General features: G+C 35.9%; 2 protein-coding genes and 1 long non-coding RNA gene across 4 annotated transcripts; all 3 read left to right on the top strand.

The window, feature by feature from the left end:
* Positions 1-7,715: 7,715 nt before the first annotated feature.
* LOC106400572 (alkaline/neutral invertase C, mitochondrial) lies at positions 7,716-11,636 on the top strand. The gene is made up of 6 exons (XM_013840918.3): positions 7,716-8,630; positions 9,362-9,527; positions 9,640-9,851; positions 9,930-10,423; positions 10,510-10,558; positions 11,113-11,636. Exons 1-6 carry the CDS (start codon positions 7,884-7,886, stop codon positions 11,437-11,439), a joined length of 1,995 nt encoding a protein of 664 aa, XP_013696372.1. The 5' UTR covers positions 7,716-7,883; the 3' UTR covers positions 11,440-11,636.
* Positions 11,637-12,464: 828 nt separating this feature from the next.
* Positions 12,465-15,790, top strand: LOC106400574 (galactolipid galactosyltransferase SFR2, chloroplastic). The gene is made up of 10 exons (XM_013840919.3): positions 12,465-12,800; positions 12,876-13,149; positions 13,385-13,523; positions 13,779-13,945; positions 14,022-14,243; positions 14,324-14,492; positions 14,564-14,797; positions 14,889-15,038; positions 15,124-15,253; positions 15,340-15,790. Exons 1-10 carry the CDS (start codon positions 12,638-12,640, stop codon positions 15,537-15,539), a joined length of 1,848 nt encoding a protein of 615 aa, XP_013696373.1. The 5' UTR covers positions 12,465-12,637; the 3' UTR covers positions 15,540-15,790.
* Positions 15,791-16,862: 1,072 nt separating this feature from the next.
* Positions 16,863-19,189, top strand: LOC106446367. 2 transcript variants are annotated; one of them, XR_007324349.1, is made up of 6 exons: positions 16,863-17,349; positions 17,447-18,178; positions 18,393-18,553; positions 18,666-18,715; positions 18,793-18,929; positions 19,009-19,189. It is a non-coding gene; the product is annotated as an uncharacterized LOC106446367 (long non-coding RNA). The 2 variants fall into 2 exon arrangements; XR_007324350.1 differs by having other exon boundaries at positions 16,890-17,349; positions 17,663-18,178.
* Positions 19,190-21,526: the final 2,337 nt, after the last annotated feature.

Genomic DNA, 21,526 nt, shown 5'->3' with positions numbered 1-21,526 from the left:
TCTTCATCTAATGGATTTCTTACTGCTTGAACTGAATTGATCACTTAGTTCATGATTTCAGATTGTTTGATGCACCGAAAGTGATTGTTTGAACTTCCGAAAATACTTTAGATGAGCAAAGTGTCCTTAACCCTCGGAAGTTGATGTTATTGCGCTTTGTGAACATATTGAACCTGTTCTTAATGCTTGTTTAGAAATTGAAACTCAGCGGAAGTTAGTGTGGAGATTTCTATAACATAGAGAATTAGCGCTACGGAAGTAGGTTAATTCTAATATCGTGTTTGAGTTCTAGACGGTTCTTAATATATCTCTGTGTCTTCCATTAATTGTATCTTGATTAAAAAGAAATCACTGAGAATTCCCAATGCCCAACGTTTGTTTTTAAAATAGTTTCCAAATCGTTTAAATCATCTTTTTACATGCTTGTTTATGTTTTGTGACACCTAAGAAAATTAAATAAGAACCATCAAAAATATATCTTGATTCGCTGTAGCTATTAACTTGTCTGCAACTCTACGTGTGATCATCGGTCCCTGTGGATTTGATCCCGCATTACTACTGCGTACTTTACTGTGCACTTGCAATTAGATAATCGGGTTAAAACTCGACACATCAATGGTTCTCATTGATTCTAATGCAAGTTTCTACAATCTTTTGGAATGTTAAATGTAATCTTTACTTATATTGACGAGTAATCAGTATAAAAATTTTAATAAAACGTGCTTTGTTATGTACAAGGAGATAAGATTCATGCAAGTGTGAAGAAGGATTTGGTGAACTAATCCTTTTTAAAAGTTGGATTGGAGCTGATATCCCTTTAATATTTTTGCTTACATTGTTTTGTTTATCATGATAAGGTTGATTGAAGAACGTTACTAACATTAATGGGTTTTTGAAAATTATTTTTGAACCCAATGATGTTCCAGATTCATGCAAGTGTGAAGAAGGATTTGGTGAACTAATCCTTTTTAAAAGTTTGATTGGAGCTGATATCCCTTTAATATTTTGCTTACATTCTTTTATTTATTATGATAAGGTTGATTGAAGAACGTTACTAACATTGATGGATTTTCGAAAGTTATTTTTGAACCTAATAATGTTCTAGAAATCAATGCTTTCAAATTCAAAAGAATTCACCGTAAATGTGTGTATCATAAACAATATGTCGTCATCACAGTTCGCTATCTTTTGCATCATCTTGATTGCTTTATCTCCTCTTCATGAATGTATGCATTTATATTAGTTTTCATTTGTTCGTCATCTATCTTTTTCACCATTGTAATTCCATTATAATATATTTGATAATTATTTTTTATATTGCTGTTACTTTTTTGTTTATATAGTTGTCGATGCAGCTAAAGGAACTTACAACCAAACCACATGCCCAATACTCAAAATCAAAGATAAGACTTTTTTTTTTTTTGTGAAACTGCATTCATTAACTTAAATTTAAAACATTACAGCTAGAGCTTGTTTGGCAATTGAGTCAGCCCTATCATTGTTTGCTCCAGGGATAAACTTAAACTAGATATTATTAAAGAAAGTAGATAGAAGATAAATGTCGTTGAGGGGGCCTGCGATCTCTAGATTTCTCCCCTTTGAATTTAGAAGCTTGATGAGAGTCTGTGAGTCAGAGAGAATCAGGAGAGAGTTAATCCCTTTATCGATAGCAGAGGTCATGGCTTTTCGCATAGCCAAGGTTTCCGCAATGAGGGGCGACTTCACAAAGGTTGCAGTCGCTGAGTGTGAGGATGACGATCCTGTATCATCGATGATCCAGCCAAGTCCAGCGCAGCCTATCGAGGCACTCCACGCAGCATATGTATACATGTGTGGAGTAGCGGTACCTAGAGAAGGATCCTGGTTGATGCTAGGAGGTATCTGAATTTGATTTCTCAGTGGGGTTTGAGCAAGAGTCCATTCTCGTGCTTCACTGATTGCTTTTGCTAGGGTCTCTTCCGGGATGAAAGCTCTCTTTTGGAAGGTCAATTGATTTCTAGAGATCCATAAATGCCAACGGATCGAAGCAGTAAGCGTACCTGGTCCCAGACCCACCGGCGGGAGAGATGGGAGTCTTCTTATCAACTCAATTCCTGCGCTGGTGTTTGTGATGCAATCAACATCCACTTCTTCAGCGAGTGGGACCCTTGTCCAAACATCTCTCGAGTATGGGCAAGTGAAGAGCAAATGGGTCACTGATTCCACTTCATTGCATCGAGAGCATCGGTTTTAGAGAGGTATATTTCTGATAGCAAATTGTTCGCCAACTGGGAGAGCCTCCTGGAGAGAGTTCCATAGGAAAATCTTTATCTTTTCAGGCGTTTTGATGTCCCAGACATTTGCTAACCAGTCAAAGGATATTGCATGGTTCTTTGATTCATCAAGAAGCATGAGTTCAGATTGGACTCGGTAGCCTGATTTCGTTGAGTATTCGCATGTGGCCGTTTTGAGCCATACCAATTCGTCATTGGCTTTGCAGATGCTTGGTTTGATCTGTAGTATCTGGTGTTTATGGAATGGGAGAACAAGGTCCAATTTATGTATATCCCAATCAGAAGAGCCTTCCAGCAAAACGTCAGCAACCGTGAGGGTTTGGAACTCTTCAGGTGGAGGTCCAAAGGGTCTTGATTGTTCATATGATGACAGCCAGGGATCACTCCATACTTTAATTGCTGTCCATGAGCCCACAATCCAACCGAGCTGTTTTTTTAACAGGTTTCTTCCTATTAATATACCTCTCCATCCGTGAGATGCTGCCTTTGTCGGTTTGATAGTTAAGAATGGTTCTTCCTTGCAGTATTTCCCCAAGAGGAGGCGAGCAAGGAGACATGTTGGGTTCTTTAGGATTCTCCAACTGAGCTTTGCAAGGAGCACATCATTGAAGGTAAAGATATCCTTAAATCCTAACCCACCCAGTTTTTTTGGTCTTGCCATTTTCTTCCACATTATCCATGACACTTTCCTCATGTTACTTGTCTTGTCCCACCAGAATCTTGTCAATACAGATTGGATTTCAGCACAGAGGGTTAGGGGGAGCTTAAAGCACGACATTGCAAAGGAGGGCATAGTAGCTATGACCGTTCTCAACATAATCAACTTCCCTGCCCGCGAGAGGAACTTTGTAGACCACCATATTGACTTGTGTTTGATTTTGTCTACTATATTGGAGAACAAGACTCTCTTCTTTCTCTCGACCTGCTCTGGTAGACCGAGGTACTTACCAAACCCTCCATCTTTTTCAATGCCAAGCACTTGTTTAATTTGGATCCTTCTTTCTTGATTTGTCTTGAGCGAAAAGGAGACGGCTGATTTTTGTGCATTTATCAGTTGACCAGAAACTGATTCATAGGTTGATAGGATGTTGAGTAGTATTTGAGCATTCTTCAAGTTTGCTTTACAAAAGAACATTGTATCATCTACAAAAAGCAGATGATTAATGCTAGGACACTCTGTAGCTATCTTGATCCCTTTCAACTTCTCATTTCTTTGGCCCAATTGGCATAGCCCTGATAGTAGCTCACTGCATAGGATAAACATGTATGGGGATAAGAGATTTCCTTGCCTGATCCCTCAAAGATAAGACTTGCTTTTGTTGTTCCTCCGATAAGAGATGTTACCCGACCAAAGCAAGATGTGGAGATTTGTGTGGATAAATTATCTCGAGAAGCTACATCTAGGATTTAAGAAAACCTGAATAAACATTTTATTTAATTCTTCTTAATATCTACTTTTGTTTTATATAAATAAAACATGCTTATCTGGAGGCTGGAGCCCAACAAATACATATGCCTGCCTATTGTATTTTGTTTAGAGAGTTTCATATTCTATTCTATGTAATGTGCATAAGTTAAATTTGTTTTATTTTTTTTTTGAAGAAAAGGTTTTCAACCAATTCTACAATTAAATATCATATATATGGGTTTATAAAGATTTGGACCGACCCACTTTTATAATTTAAAATTTCTCGCGACCACTTGCTTATTATATCATTCAAGTTTACAATTTACGATGTTCATCTTGGTGTGGAGTATCTCTTCTCATTTCTATTTTCATAGATAATTTTGTAATTTTTTTCTTAATTCTACGTAAATTTTAACATTCATTCAAAAAAAATTAATATCTGCATTGTGGTATAAGTGTGGGACAATTTAAAAAATCTATATATTATTGCACTTATATATTCTTTTTTTTTTGTAGATAGCCTTGTCTAAGAAATGGTTAAGAATACTAGGCCAAATTAACTTTAGTGAATACAATTTTTTTACTCCATGTAACTCTCACTTTTACCGGGTCTATCAGCGTGCATTCAGCAAGTGTGTTTTAGATTAGAAAACATAAGTAGAATTCTGCGATTCAATTTTTTTGTAAAGTTTATTCTTTTCTATTACATTTTCTTAAAAACTATTGAAAATTATTTTTATCGGCTTATTGATTAGGGCTTGCGATCAAATCCAAATTCATATAACTGAATGTGTATGTATCGGCCAAATCAGTGGTTATGTTTTTTATCAATCAGTTTAAAACTTTAAATATTAGCCAGACGTTCTGCTAAAACGATGGTTGATACAAACGCATGGTTTATAACATACACACACACACATATTACAAAAAAAAAGCATATATTCAAAATTAAAGCATAGTAACCATATCAATATAAACCACTATGTTTCAACAACATAGTGTTATAAATGGATAATTATGAAACTGTATTAGAACAGCTTGACATTTAATTGCTTTAGTGTCGTTCGTTCGTTCGTTCTTTTTCTTTTTATGGGCATAAACCATTTTTAGCCACACAAATCTCTAAGCACTAGCCAAAAACCATATTAACACGTGATAATTAAAAAATCAATTGAGTTATCATTTTATTAGAGAATCTATAACAATGGATCGAGGCGCAAACCAGTATTAAGCACGTTAACGACTACCCAAATCATTTTATTGATAATTGATTGATACGACACATGAATGATCTTTTTATTGATATTTCATAATTGTTACAGTCTAGGAAAACATTTGGTTTATGAGTTCCGTGGTACCTTTGGATATAAAAGATGTTTACGTTTTGTCTGTCTCGTCGTAAGTTGATTGATACCCGCCTCGAAATTTGCCATACCTTAGCAACCACTTGTTTGTTTGTCTGTCTTTTGTGGTTATCTTAAAAAAAAAAAAATAGAACTTAACCTTTCATTTGCAATCAACTAATTTTTTTCCATAATTTACTCACTATATTATTTATCATATATATATAAGAATGGTAGGGATGTTACAAAAAATTTAAAAAAATAAGAAGTGTAGGGTTTGTGAGATTTGATTATGATGGTTAGCGTAATTTTAGAGACAACCTTCCATGTTATTAGGGCTTGTTTGGTTGTATGCGACTATTGATTTATATGTTAATGTAAACAACGATTTGATCTGCATACTTCATTTTTTATAGAAACATTCAATACGTTTTACATAATGCATACGATCAACTGTGTGTGCTTAGCTTTCTACACGTTTGTGATTTATCAAAACTATTATATAGTAAAAGAGACCCGCTTCCTATGAATTCTATCCATAAGATTACTATTTCGGTTCAATTGAACCATTTTTAAAGTAACAATATGAGATTGATTTGAGGATAAGACTGTATTAGCTTAATATTTACAAATTAAACTGATGCACGTTATATATAGTGGCATGTTCCTTTCTCATTCTAGGTTATTCGAAAACAAACGTTTAGTACTAAGCCCACATGCTTCAACTCTCGTGCTCAGGGCATCTCCTTCTCCACTCCATTTTTTTCTCTAAAATGGAGTAAAAGTGAATATGAAGTAAGAAATGCTCTAACCCAACTACATATCTCACTCCATAATATAATTTACTCCATTTATGAAGTAATCTATTTTTTATTTATTTACCACTCCATTATGAAGTGGAAGGTTGGAACAATTTTACTCTATTTTCACTTTTATTCCATTTTATAGGAAAAATGAAGTTTTACGGTAGAGATGCTCTTATGCATCTAAACTAAGATAATTAAATAGTTCTCGTAATTTTAAGTCACTCAGACTGGAGAAGTATTAAGCTCTCGCATTTCGTAAAACTTGATAGTTCAAATGCATTAAATATAGCACGTTCCAAGGCGAGTAATTCACTAATTAGTTATGTTTTAAATTTAAGTAATGAAATTCCAACAATAGCGACAAAAACTAATTTTCATGTTGTGCTCTTAAGCCTGGTAAAACTCTGAGCCAAGAACTCAAAATATTTGATAAATCATGAAACTTGAACTCAAAATAACAAGACAACAATTAACTTTAATGACCCTCGCATTGGACACATAAACACATGTGCCACTATTATGGCTTGTTTAGGGCTGGGCAAAAACCACGGATCCGAAGAACTGAACCGAACCCCATCCGAAAAAGTAGTACCGAATCCGAACTGAAATTGATTAAATATCCGAACGGATTCAAAATTTTGGTATCTAAAAAACCAAAACCGAACCCGACCGAACCAAAGTATATCGGATATCCGAATGTAACCGAAATAGATTTATATACCTAAATATATTACTTATTTTTAAATTTAATATATATTAAAAACATCCAAAATATATAAGATACTTTTAAGTTGTCTAAAATACTTGAAAATATACATAAATAGTCAAAAATAAATGTCTAAAATAGGTAAAATATATTCAAAACACCAAAATACTTGAAATATCTATTGATTTTCTATTCAAATATTCAAATCAAACCAATTTATATGTTAATTTTAGGTATTTTGACATATATTATACAAATTTATATGTAATATAATGAATATTAACATTTTAAAAATAATTTAAATGAGTTATCCGAACCCGAAACGAAATTTAGAAATACCCAAATGTGGCTGAAATCTTTAAACCCGAAAATCCGAAACCCGAATAGATCCGAACCGAACCCGAATGGGTACCCGAAGGCCACCCTTAGGTTTGTTATATTTTGAAGCCCATTTTTGGTTTGCAGTGGTTTAGTTTGTTATGGACTGAAATTTGAAAGTAGTCTAATTATTTATAGGCTAAAATTGGGCTTATACAAACTAATCTATTGTTTCTAAAATGGGCTTCTTACTACAAATGAAGATTAATATGGGCCCTAGATATGTGGTCAAATGGGTGATATGGGCCCTAGCTATGTCATATGTGGTCCAATGGGTTACGTTATTCGTGATTGAATATCACGTCCTCAATCCAAGTGCGTGGGGAAAGAAAAGTTTGTGGGAGAGTCGTGACAAAGCAAGGATCTTTGCTTGTACGCCAGACGAAAGCAAACCGGAATTGACCGCGGCGACACGGACACGCACGCACAAGTTAATAAAATTATCAGAGACCTTTTCTTTTCTCCGCACATCTAGAAACTCTGACTAATAAACATTCGCCACGTAGAAACTTAGCCGATAGTATTCCACTTGCTCGACGCCGTCCAAGGGTAATTCCGTAAAACAGCATCGCGTCATGTGGACAGTAAAGTTTGTCTTTAATGTATTTCTCCACATTTTATTTAACGAGAAATTTCGTCGTCACCACCACCGATCCATCTGATCCATACAGATATCAACAAATTACGAAAAGTCATTATTACCCCTCTCAAGATACTAAAGGATAGATGCGTATGCGAGGGTCTTTTAGTAAATTACCCTGTATACGAAAAAAACATAAAGTGCACCACTTGCGTCGACACAAGTCTCTCAGTTTCCATTACCACCAAAACATAAAAAACATCTTCAATTCATTTCTAAAAAATCCAATTCTTCTGATCATTTTCGTGTTCTTAGATCAATAATTTTTTGAAAAAAGCTTCTCTTAAGCTGTGTAGTTTGATATATTATTCATTTAGATTATTGGAGAAATGATGATGAACAACAGGAGCTGTATCTGTGTCTCAGCGGTGAAACCCTGTTGTAGATTTCTCATTAGTTTCAAAAGATCGTCCCTTTTCGGGTTATCTCCCCTGATCAATTCGTCGAAACTACGGAGTAGGAAGATTGATGCCAGAAGTATTAGATCTGGTGTTAATTGCCGTCGGATAGCATTGGATCGGAATGCTTTTTGTGATTCTGAGTCCACTAGCTGGGGAGGAGCAGGGTCTAGAGTTATAATAGGTAGAGCTAGTATAGGACGAGGACGAGGAAGAGGGAGGGGTGTTTTAGTAATTCCCCGTGTAGCTTCCGACTTTAGGAACCAGTCGACGTCTTCCTTAGGCTCTCATGTAAATAAAGATAAGAGCTTTGAGGGTATCTTCGTGAAGCCGCTGGTTTTCAAGGAGCTTGAACAAACCGAAGAGATACCCAAAAAGGAAAGTGGTGGTGATGAAGATGCTAAATTTGGAAATGTGGGTGTGAAAGGAGAAACGGAGCGGGTTGTGAGCCAGAGCGAGGCTGAGAGAGAGGCGTGGAAGCTGCTTCGCGGCGCGGTGGTGAATTACTGCGGGTTCCCTGTGGGGACTGTGGCGGCTAATGATCCAGGGGATAAGCAGAAGACGTTGAACTATGATCAGGTGTTTATTCGTGACTTTGTTCCTTCGGCTTATGCGTTCTTGCTTGATGGGGATGGGGAGATTGTAAGGAACTTTCTACTTCAGACGTTGCAGTTGCAGGTAACGTTTTCTTGAACCCTTTTGTTTGAAATGGTGTGTTCTTGAGCTAGTTTTAGGCAATGTCTGTATAAAAAGTTTGAGCTATTGATCGATATTGTTATTAAGTTGCTTGTAAAATGTTTTAAATATGGTCACATTAACTAGTTTGCTAGGCAAATTTCACATTTTAGGTTTGAGTTTTCTTGGTTGCACGCTCATTATTTGCCATTGGAATTTAATTTTTCATTTTAGGGAAGTTATTTTTGTGAAAACGGGAAATGTATCTAGTTTGTGTACTGAGTTTTATTGCCTAACGTAGAAAGGCAAGACTTGGAGAAATCTCTCCCCTGTACATTGCAGTTCCAGGTATGTGTTTCTTGTGTGTTTTAGTTGTTTAGACCCAAAAAGTTTGTTTACTTTTGTCATAAAATTAGTTGTTAGAATCAATGTGCTGTGATATTCTTGAAGATGCCTCTCCTTGCCTGCTTTGTTAAGTTTTAATTTGCTCAGATCGCCCAAAAAGTTGATAGATTAATTCTTTAACCAGTGCTTTTATGAATTGTTTTCTATCAAATATTTCTTTGGCGAAGCTCTGAGCATTAGGAATATTGATCTGCATTTTTCATGGCCTAAAATTTTTTCATTTCCTTGCCTGGCATATAGGTTCTGGGACTTAGAAAAGTGCTTTACTTTGTAAAGTATTTTATTTACTTTATATATGCAAAAGTTTTCTAATTGACTTGGTTTTGTAGAGCTGGGAGAAAACAGTGGACTGTCACAGCCCTGGCCCAGGGCTAATGCCAGCGAGTTTTAAAGTTAAATCTGTGCCACTTGAAGGCAACGATGGCTCCTTTGAGGAATGTTTAGATGCAGACTTTGGTGAATCAGCCATTGGACGTGTTAGCCCTGTCGACTCTGGTAAATGCTCAACTTCTCAAGTTTTCAGTTCCTTTTGGTTTAATAAATTACATTTCCACTTATCTTTGAGAAACAGTCACATTTTTACTGAGAATGTAACTTTTTGCTAAAGGCTTGTGGTGGATCATATTGCTGAGAGCTTATGGAAAGCTCACTGGCGACTACACCTTGCAAGAGAGAATCGATGTTCAAACAGGGATCAAGCTGATCCTCAAGCTATGCCTAGCTGACGGCTTTGACATGTTCCCAACTCTTCTCGTAACCGATGGATCATGCATGATCGATAGAAGAATGGGCATTCATGGTCATCCACTTGAAATCCAAGTAAAATTTTTAAAAAAGAAAATTATTACACATTGAGAAGTTAGTAACTAACGGTCATGTTTTTAATTTTTCCTCCAGGCATTATTCTACTCATCCCTCCGCTGCGCTAGAGAGATGCTCAACGTGAACGATGAAACAAAAAACTTAGTAGCTGCCGTCAACAGCCGCCTAAGTGCCTTATCATTCCACATCAGAGAGTACTACTGGGTCGACATCAAGAAGATAAACGAGATTTATCGTTACAACACCGAGGAGTATTCAGCGGACGCGACCAACAAGTTCAACATCTATCCAGAGCAGATCCCTTCTTGGCTTGTGGACTGGATCCCCAACAGAGGCGGTTACTTCATAGGAAACCTCCAGCCTGCTCACATGGATTTCAGATTCTTCACGCTTGGGAACCTCTGGGCTGTTGTTTCGTCTCTTGGAAGCCAAGAGCAGAACGAAGGAGTCATGGCGTTGATCGAAGAGAAATGGGATGATCTTGTTGCTAACATGCCTCTCAAGATCTGTTTTCCTGCTCTAGAGCAGGAGGAGTGGAGAATCATCACTGGCTCTGATCCAAAGAACACGTGAGTCCTTTCGAGTTACTTTGTTTTTTTTTTTTTGCCTTGTCTGCAAATCTCTGCAGATCTTTGATTCATACTTGTCATTGCAGGCCTTGGTCATATCATAATGGTGGATCCTGGCCAACTCTTCTCTGGCAGGTACAAGAAAAACAATATTATCTACACCCCACTATTTAAGTTTCAGAATCACACTATTTTAATGTAATAATATTATTAAATTACAACTTTTATTATTATTTAATATGTAAAATATAAAACATTATTATTATGTAAGTACATACATAAAAATACATTAAAATTAAAATACTTTAAAAAATATTGACTATTTCAACATATAGTAATATTTAAATAGCATATTCAAATAAATGATTCCAGTACATATAATATTTTATTATGAGTATTTAATTTACTATTTTATATGTATTTATTTCTTTATTTGTCATTTATTAACTACATAGTTTATTAATAAAATAAGTGAATATTGTCTAGTGGTGAATAATATCACATCAATTTTGGTGTTACATTATACTGTTACGCTAAAATAGTTTGATTTTTAGTGATGAGTTAGAGATGTTTTGTTTGAAATCTACACTAAAATAGAGTTTTAGAGTTGGGTTAGAGATCACCTTAGTAGTTGTTCTTTTTAAGATTCAAGAATCTCTAAAACCCTTTTAATGCCTTGGTTTTGTTAGTTCACATTGGCTTGTATCAAGATGGGGAAGCTAGACCTGGCGAAGAAAGCAGTTGCTGTAGCAGAGAAGAGGCTCAAGGAAGACCAGTGGCCTGAGTATTACGACACGAGAAGCGGGAGATTCGTGGGGAAGCAGTCAAGGCTTTACCAGACTTGGACTATCGCAGGTTTCTTGGCTTCTAAGAAACTCATAGAACAACCTGAGAAAGCCTCGCTCTTGTTTTGGGAAGAGGACTATCAGCTGCTCGAGACTTGTGTCTGTGGTCTCAACAAAAGCAGCGGAAAGAAGAAGAACAAGTGTTCGCGTTTCACACCCCCGAGATCTTAGTTCTCTGAAACATAACTTTACTCTTTTGTCTTAAAAAAACTTCTATTCAACATGTGTGCTCATGACTCATTAACCAGTTTCTTTACCTATGATTCACATTCAGAAGTTAGATACGTGTACATGCGCTTTCATAAATTTTATGTAAATTATAAATTACATCTCGACTCTTTTGTCCTTTCAAACACATCCTTTTCATATTTGGTTTTCTGTCATGTTTTTTTTTCTTAGTTGATTTTTGGTTATTTTTCATATTTCTTATAAGGATTAATAAGTCTCGTGAGCTTATAAATAGAGAGTTAACTTCATGTTTCAAGATACGTTTGATTTGATTTTTTAAAACTGTTAAAACATTCTGTATAAACTCTTGAATTCTTATTATTTCTTCTGGGCATTTTGTGGGAATTCAACCTACTCAAGAAGGTTAAGTTGCATTCTTAGAATTTTATGGATACTTCCGCTTTGGTATCAGAGCTATGCACTTGAGTAAGAAAATCCATTTAATGTAATAGGCTAGTGGCATAAAGAAATTAAATAATTAGAAAAACTAGACTATGTCGGCCAATAAAAATTGGAACTAAAGCAGGATTTGTTTCTTATTATATGAAACTGCCAAAAGAGTTTGATGCCAGAGACAAAGGTATTATAAAAGCCAAAAGGACTTTGAAGTGTTCGAGACAATACATGACTAAAATATGTTTGGACCACTCACATAAATACACATAGCACTAAAGTAAAAGCCATTGAGCTTGGACACAACCAACCACGTTCTAAATCAGAAGTAAATAGTAAACATATCAGCTCTCAACAAATTTATAGTGCTACTTAAAAGAGCAGTAGTGGTTAGTAAATAAGCTTTGTTTTTTTTGGGACAAGAGTTAAGACGCTTTTTTCTTTTGGGACAAGAGTAAAGAAGCTTTAAGTTATAAAAGTACTTAAAACATGTACTGACTACTGAAGATTATCGTAGGATACGACGACGTATTTTAGATAAACATAGAGACGTGCACGGACTTTGGAGCTAAGCCACCCACAGGAACACGATAAGGTTGCGAGGGAAGGATCACCATTCACCACCAACCACTTAACACACGCTGTTAAAATGGGCCTTTAATGGGCTTTTCGTACATAAACCCGATCTATATCTTTAACCGCGCGCCGGTTAGAAACCAGAAACTGCCGGTCATCATCATCGGCAAAAATGAGCATACTCACACTGCTCATTAAAATCGCCGGACTTCTTGGCACGATCACCGTCGGCGCCAACGCAGTCTCCTACTCTCGTTTCCGTCGCCGGAACCTCCGAAATTTTCGCTCTCCAATCGACGAATCCAAAGAAGTCCTCGCCGATTTCACTTCCCACGGTACTATTTACTATTGATTGTGTTCTTCCTTTCTTAGAATCTTGGTGATGAAATCTTTTTTTTTTTTTGTTTCAGAATACAATGAGAGCAAGTTCTTCTTTGGATTAGCTACTGCACCTGCTCACGCGGAGGACGATCTCGACGATGCATGGATCCGGTTTGCAAAGGAAACACCGTGTTCAGCGGAAGATGAAGAGGACAAGAAAGCAAAGAGGAAGAAGAAGGTTAAGCTTGCTGTGGGAGCTATAACGAAAGGGCTGGCCAAGAACACTCGGGGAAAAGAAGATAACACTGTTGCCGACAGTACACCCACTAAGAATGTAGCCGCGTGGCATAACACACCTCACGCGTGAGCTTCGTCATATGATTTTTTTGTCTAGATAGTGTCTGTCACTTAGTTTGTGTCTTAAGCAGCCTTCTAAAAATCGGTCTAGTGGGCGTCTAAAAGATTGGTCTTGGCATCCACCTAATCAGTAAAATCCCATATAAAGTGCTTAATTACGCCTAATTAACGCCTAACGATTTCTTTTGAACATTGGTCTTAAGAGCTCAAGCTGAGATTTTTATTTTTCTATTTGTTTCAGAGAAGTCAGACTTAAGTTTTGGTCGGATCCTGACCAAGAAGTGAAGCTAGCTAAAGATACTGGCGTTACTGTCTTCAGGATGGGAGTTGATTGGTGTAGAATCATGCCAAAAGAGCCTACCAAAGGGATTGAGGAAGCAGTGAGTCAATAAAAGATATATAAACCTTGTGTCTAATTCAGTGTTCTAAAAATCGGTCTAGGCTGCGGGTAGTCGGGTAGTCGTAAATCGTTCCTAAACAAAACGATTTTTACAGAACTAATTTTTTGAAAAATGGCCCGTCTAATCAATAATCTCATATAAAGCTCCTAAACGATAGACTTGAACATTGGTCTGAATGTGTTTCAAGTAGAGAAAGCTTCCTTACTTAATGCTTTGTATTTTTTTGTTTTGTAGGTTGACTATGAGGCCATTGAACACTATAAATGGATACTCAACAGAGTTCGTTCAAACGGGATGAAAGTGATGCTAACGCTGTTTCATCATTCATTACCACCATGGGCTGCTGATTACGGTGGATGGAAAATGGAGAAGACCGTCGACTACTTTATGGACTTCACCAGGTGAATCTCTCTCTTCAAATCACCTTTATGAAGATTTATGTAGTAGGTCTTGACCATCTTTCTTCGACAATGCCAGGCTTGTTGTGGACTCCATGTTCGATTTGGTAGATTCTTGGATTACATTCAATGAACCACATGTCTTCGCCATGCTTACTTACATGGCCGGAACTTGGCCCGGTAACAACCCTGATTTTTTGGAGATGGCTACATCTACTCTACCAATGGGTGTATTCCATCGAGTCATGCATTGGATGGCTGTTGCTCACTCAAAGGCCTATGACTACATCCACGGGAAAACGTTAGTTCTCCTTTTTTTTTTCTTAAAATAATATCATATGGATTTGTCACACTTACTAGCTTCGAACTATTTCTTGGCAGCTCCTTGGAAAAACCTTTGGTAGGGGTTGCGCACCACGTGTCCTTTATGCGACCGTATGGCCTCTTTGATGTTGGGTCCGTTACTTTTAGTAACTCCCTCACTATGTTTTCATATATTGATAGCATTTGTGAGAAACTTGATTTCATTGGCATCAACTACTACGGACAGGTAAGAGAGCTAATAGCTTTCAGGTCTTAAATTTGGATCAATAATATATTTTTTTCTCTCCTGGTAATCAGGAAGCAGTGTGTGGTGTTGGACTAAAGCTTGTAGAGACTGATGAATACAGTGAATCTGGAAGAGGGGTATACCCTGATGGTCTCTACCGCGTGTTGTTGATGTTCCACCAGAGATACAAACACCTGAACGTTCCTTTCATCGTCACAGAGAACGGTGTTTCTGATGAAACGGATGTGATTCGTCGGCCTTACATGATCGAGCATCTTCTTGCCCTTTATGCTGCAATGCTAAAGGTATTTTTTTTCGTCTTTGAAACCCTTTGATTCGTACAAAGGGTTTGAGCCTACCTTGACAACACTTGGTATTGGCCTTCTCTTACGACAGGGTGTTCCGGTGCTCGGTTACATATTCTGGACTATTTCAGACAACTGGGAATGGGCTGATGGGTATGGTCCAAAATTTGGACTTGTTGCGGTTGACCGAGCTAATAATCTTGCTCGGACCGTTCGGCCATCGTACCATCTCTTTACCAAGGTCTGATCATTATAACCCTACACTTGAGATCATCAAATTGCTTTTCTCCTCAGATGGCTTTCTTTTTTCGTTTGCTACTCTCCAGATAGTGAAAAGCGGAAAAATCACTCGTAATGATCGGTCTCTTGCATGGGAAGAACTCCAAAAAGCTGCGAAAGCAGGAAAGGTACGACCGTTCTACCGTGCAGTTGATAATCATGGTCTGATGTACGCAGGTTAGTCACAACTTCCACTTTTACGTTGTGTTCTTTTGCTTGTCTCCAACTTTTACTTTATGATCTTACTTCTGTTTGAGTAAAAGATGGTCTGGACAAGCCTCAAGGGAGACAGTTTGTTGACCGTGACTGGCGGTTTGGTCACTACCAAGTGGATGGTCTTCAAGACCCGCTGAGTCGCTTGGCTCGAGCTCTTCTCATATGGCCGGTCATCACGAAAAAGAAGATAAGAAAAGTCAAGGTTAAGCACACCGATGAGTCAGGGCTTGCTCTACAGCCCGCGTAGGCCCTTTGACTAGAGGAAGAGAGTAGAAGCCGAGAGGAATCAATCTCATCTCCTTTGTATGATTTGCCAAACATTTGGCGCAAATTAGAGACGATTCAATCGTTTTGGTTGTTACGATGTTTAAATAAAGGCAAAACGGGACGATGTTCTAGCGTAAGATCTGTAGATGTGCTGCTGTTTTCGCCTATTTCAGTTGTAGGTCTTGAACCTCCTTTAATTTTTACTTGGGTAAACAACATATTTTCACATCATATAGTAACAGTTTCATACAATTTTTCAACCGCGGCCTATTCTACGTATTAGAAGTATTAAAACTTATTTCTCCCCGATCAGAAAGATCAAAACTCATATCTTTATATATAAAGAAGACATTGTATCACTCCTGAGGGCTCCACGTCGGATGCCACGTCTGAAATAGGGTCTCCCTCGCACTGACACGTCAGATCCGCAGCGTATCATTTAAGTGTGATCCGGGCTTGGCATTTGGGCTTCATATCATGTCCGTACGAGGCCTGACTACCACAATCTCTTCCTGGAAGAACCCTAATCATCCTCTACGCTCGCCTTCGTGAACTCCGCTCTCCTTCGATCGGCGCAGCTGCGCTCCATCTTCTGTAACGGTTCTTCGATAGTTAATGGACTTTAAACGTCTTAAATCACCACTGCGAAGCTCCCTCCTGCGCCGCACCTCTGCTGCACTTTAGTACTCTCACGATTCATTGATACTCGAATCTGACCTCATCTTTTCCAATGGCTATGGCGAAGGTTTTCTTTTCCGATCTCAAGGCTGGGCGGTGCTCATCCGTTGTGGAAGCGAGACTACTTCGATTCTAGGAGGCTAGGAATGTTAAGCGTGGTGGAGAGCTAATGTGGATGGATCTGCTCATGGTTGATGTCAAAGTAAGTTCCCCATCCTCATTAGATCTGAACGCCTTTGAATAACATTTTTTTTAGAACTGTTGATTATTCATATGTTCTTTGATCTAGAAATATACGAGACTCATTGATCTGATCTGAACGCGTTTGTATAATGTTTTTTAGAACTGTTGATTTTTTCATATGTTCTTTGATCTAGAAATATACTAGACTTACTGATCTGCTCTGGAAATAGTATAGCTGTAAAGTGATTATGCGTTTGATTAATATCTTATAGAAATGTTGATTTTCCCATATGTTATTTGTTCTAGAAATATAGTGTTACTGATTTGATCTAATATTATATGTGAGCCGCAATGTGATTATTATTATTATTATTATTATTGGTTTGGGTTGTCATTGATCATGCTGTTTACTATCTAGGTTTTGGTTCCTGCAATTTAAAGTACTGATGATCCGTTTGAGTTTATACCGTTGTAGCACTGAAATAATTTTTTAATGTGTTTCAGTCGACTGTGATGCAAGTCACGATCAGTGCTGGCCGTCTCCCACAGTTCAACAATTCGAATGACTACAGCACGACACCTGTCCCCTTTCTCTAAACTGTGCGTTCCATTGAAGCAAACTTTGTTTCGTCATCTTCTACCACAAGCTTTTCATCTTCTTCAATATCAAAACTCGATCTGTTCCTCCTACATGTCATCCTCATTAACGAGCTTCTCCGTTGAAGTCTCCCTGGCTCCTCCATCTCGAGTTCTGCTTCTCACGCCGTCTAGGACCTGTCTCGATGATGCTGCCTCTCTGACTCCACCACTGCGTCATTTCCTTTGCGAGCAATTCCATATCTCCTCTTTATCCAAAGCGACTCCATATTTCTTTTCCTTCTCTTTCTGTCACCGGCAATGGTGGTTAAGCTCCTTGGATCTGCTCTGAGGTATTTTACACAGATTTTCGTCGCCTCTTCGTTTCGTGATTGAGATTTTGATTATAATTTTAATATACTTCTCTCTTGTGTTTTCGTGTTTTTTCAGATTGGATATGGTTATATTTGATTATCAATCCTGTGTTTGAGGATCTGTTAGATTCTGATTTGATTTATCTGAACCTTCACTGATATTGACGAGAGTCTAATGTAAATTAAGTCTGTTGCTAGCCTATTTTTATATTGGTTATGAATTATAATGTTTTTGTGTGATTGATTTTGTTTGATCTCAGTGTAGATCTTTAGATTGGTTTCTTTGATTTAGGTTCTGTCATGCTTACTATTGAGTGAACAGAGCAGGAATTCCTATGCTCCAGATTGTATCTCACTTCATAAGAAAAATGGGCTTGATGCCACTGAATATGGATGCAATGGATTGTATGGTATTTGGAAGTGAGTAATCTGAATATGCAAGAAGGCTCTCCCCACTGATGTTAATATCTCAATCCATCCAATTAGACAAGCTAAGTTTACAAGTGTCTTTCTTTCTTTGTCGTTTCTATATATTCTGAGTTTATTTGCATTGCTTAAAATTATACGACTTATTAATGGCATGGTGGAAGTGCGGCTGCTCAGATTTGTCTGGCTTTGAGGTTTTTTGCTGTTGTGGTAGCAAATATAATCTGTTTGGTTCTAACATGGTTTGCATGTAACTCGGTTTTCATATAATTGCTCTGATGAAATGTGTCATGAACTTATTGTCTTGAGCTACCTTTCTAATTATTTTTAGATCACCGAAGTAACTACGGAGCAATGGATTCAGGCTCAGCAGCTTGAACAGGTCTTTAGTTTTTGCTTTAAAGTTGTCGTTCAATGCAATTGGATTTTGGAGTTGTGATAAGTAGTTTAAACCGTAGTACTCATTCATTGCCAAAGTTGATAATTTGTTTTTCCCTACTGCACCTTGGAGAATTCAGTGGTCGTACTTAAAGTCTAAAAGCTTTTACCGTAGCTTAATCATCTTATAAGTCTCTCATTACGATATCTCTATTTAGCTCATTAGTGACATCCAAGGAAAACATTTTCCCAAAGTTCAAGAAGCATTTGATGTTCATTGGGATGGAAAGAAGGCTATCTCTTTGTACAATCATATCTCACATAAGCCATGTCTCAATAAAATAGCTTCTGGGCTGCTGTTACAAGACACCACCACCAGGTTTTGTTTCAAAATCTTTACATCTCATCATGTCTATGATTTAGATCGTACCATGTCTATGATTTAGATCGTATGATAATGCATAACTAAACTTTGCTTTGATTCTTTATAGTTGCAAAGGTTCATCAAACATGAGATGGGAAGAACCGAGATCACACATGGGTAAAATATTTTATATGCTTTTTTTTTTTGTTAAAATGTAAATTATATTACAGAAGTAAATGTTTGTTACAAGCTAGGTGCAGAGATCTTCGTTGGCAAAAAAAAGGGAAGCTAAACGTGAAAATCAGTATGAGAAAATTGGATTAGCTATAAGTTAACCAGAATGAAAGGAGACTGGCAGACCTTTGCTGAACCTTTGTGAAGGATGGTCTGGGTAAGCCTGTCACTGTGAGAAAGGTAGTACCATGAGATTTAGCAACGCATAAGTGTAACCTGTTTTCCTCTTTTTCCAGAGAAGATAAGAATGTTCCTTGAGTGACCAGTTTTCTTAGTAAGAAACAAGATTCTTCTGCTGGAGAAAAGGAAGCCAACGATCAATTTTTAAAAAAATTTGTTTAGTTAACATTATTGTGTTGAGAAAAAAAAATTTACATTATTAATTCATATTATATGAATGATATATTTTAAATTCCATCGTAACATATTTGAAAAAATTAAAATATGCTGAAACATAACATTGTTTGAATCCATTTTCAATATTTGATCAAACCATCCGAACAGCACTCAAAGCAAAAATAATGTTTATCATTCATCGATTGAATGTATGTCAAACATTCGATTAAAGAATCATTAGCACCATTATAAGACTTTATGTAGTTGCGTGAAAGTATTTCAATATCTTAATCTAAGGATTTTAGATCATGGATGAACTAAATATAACAAATATTTATCGTCCTAAAAAAATTAAATATTATGTATAAATGAAATGAAACAACTATAAAAAGTTAGAAATAACTTTTTATACCTAATCGTAAACGTACTTTCATATCCAAGTAAAACAAATATTTTTAAAAAAAAATCAAATGTAGCCATTATCATTTTCATCGAATTATTTAAAATGATGAGAAAAAATAACAAAACAAATAATTAAAGTCTATGTTATTTTAATTAATAATAAGTTTATAGTTTCATTACAATTTAAGATACTTTTATATTATTCATTCATTCGCTGCCCGCCCGTAGGGCGGGTTTCCCCTAGTATCCCCATAAATGAAAGTTTGACTTGGTTTAAATTGTTTGAACGTAAACGGATACCAAGTTAGTATGTTTTGTGCCGAATTTGAAACCCAACCCAATCGGAGATCCAAATACAATCCCGGCCCAACTTCCCAATTAGACTTTGGTAAATTTTTTAAAATCAAATTGTATCGATTCAATTATGTTAGCCATTGGTTAAGTTTCAATTTTTTTGAATAGTAAACCGATCTAAACCAGATTGCGTAGATTTTAGTTCATACTTAATACATTATGGAGATACAGGTTTTGATCTTTTGAATTAGGGAGAAATATGTTTTAATACTTCAAATATGTGGAATTAGATCGAAGTTGAAAGATTGTGTAAAACTATTACTATATGATACTTCTAATGTGAAAATACGTCGTTTACTCAATTTTCTTCGACTTAGTTACATTTTAATTCTAAAATAGAATTCCAATAAAAATCTTCAAATGTAGAAGAGATATTTAGGTCAATAACCATATAACTTTGTTTAATTAGTTATGATATAATTATATCCATCATCATTATTATTATTTTTTAACACAATTGATGAATATAACAACTTGATATATTATATTTGAACACTAACTTGTTAAAAAAGTGTGTCGATGATTTTCTTCAAAATTTTGATTCTTATATATGTATCTGGAGTGGAACTATTTTTTACAAATATCCATCTTTTTAAATTGACATTTATGTAATTCTCCGAATTCGTAGAATAAGTTAAAAAAAAAACTCATATCAATGAAACATAAACGAGAACAAAAACACAATTTTATAGAGGTAGAAAATGAAATCACTTTTGGAGAGTCAACACTAAACAAATCAAGAGCAGAAAACATAATCCCCTTTCGTCGTCATTATACAATCGATGTTGCATATTTGGTTTTGGTGATTTGTGTTAGCCGAAAAACTTAATTTCCTTTTATACATATGAAGTCTTAAAAATAATTAAAATGAGCCGTAATACATTAACTCTTCAACAATATGACGATACATTTAAGAGACCAACATTTGTATTCGTCATTTTATAATCGATAAAAACAGTAGGGTTGCGAAATGTTAAAACCATTTAATTAACAAACATTATTAAATGAACTCACTCTGCGCATGTACGCGGGTTATCATCTAGTCCATCATTAAAATAGAGTAAATGTAGAGTAAAATCCAAATTTTAAATAATAAAATAATATTAAAACATAGTAATAGAAATCTAACTGGATGGAAACGCCAAGTACTGGGGCATCTGTGAGAGAAAACGACACATACTACAGTGTATAGACTTAGGATGATGTCGGTTATAAATATATTACTAGATTTTGACCGCGGGTTTATTTTTGTTTTTTTTTTCAATTGACAAATATTTAGTAAATGTCACATTTTCATATATTTGTATTTTATTTTATAAAAGACTTAAAAATTTTATCTTTATTTATCGTATTTCATTTTAAATGACTATTTATGTTAAAAAAAATTAAACTTTATTTTTTTAATGAATTAAGTTGGTATAACTCTGATAAATTAATTTTATTATGGGGTTAATATTTTAATTAAAAAATTATATACTTTTAATAAAGATTTATACTTTTCAATAAAAAAATTCAATTATTTTTATGAATGCTTAAATTATATTAAGAAAAGAAAAAAATAATAATTAAGAATAGTTGAAAAAAAGTTATTTGAACTTGGACTCAATGGTCCAAAGGAAAAAAAAAAGGTGAGAATTGAATCTGATTTTTTAATAGGCCCAA

The sequence above is a fragment of the Brassica napus genome, chromosome C5, assembly GCF_020379485.1.
Source record: "Brassica napus cultivar Da-Ae chromosome C5, Da-Ae, whole genome shotgun sequence".
Lineage (NCBI taxonomy): Eukaryota > Viridiplantae > Streptophyta > Magnoliopsida > Brassicales > Brassicaceae > Brassica > Brassica napus.
This window is presented reverse-complemented; position numbering and strand designations above follow the sequence as displayed.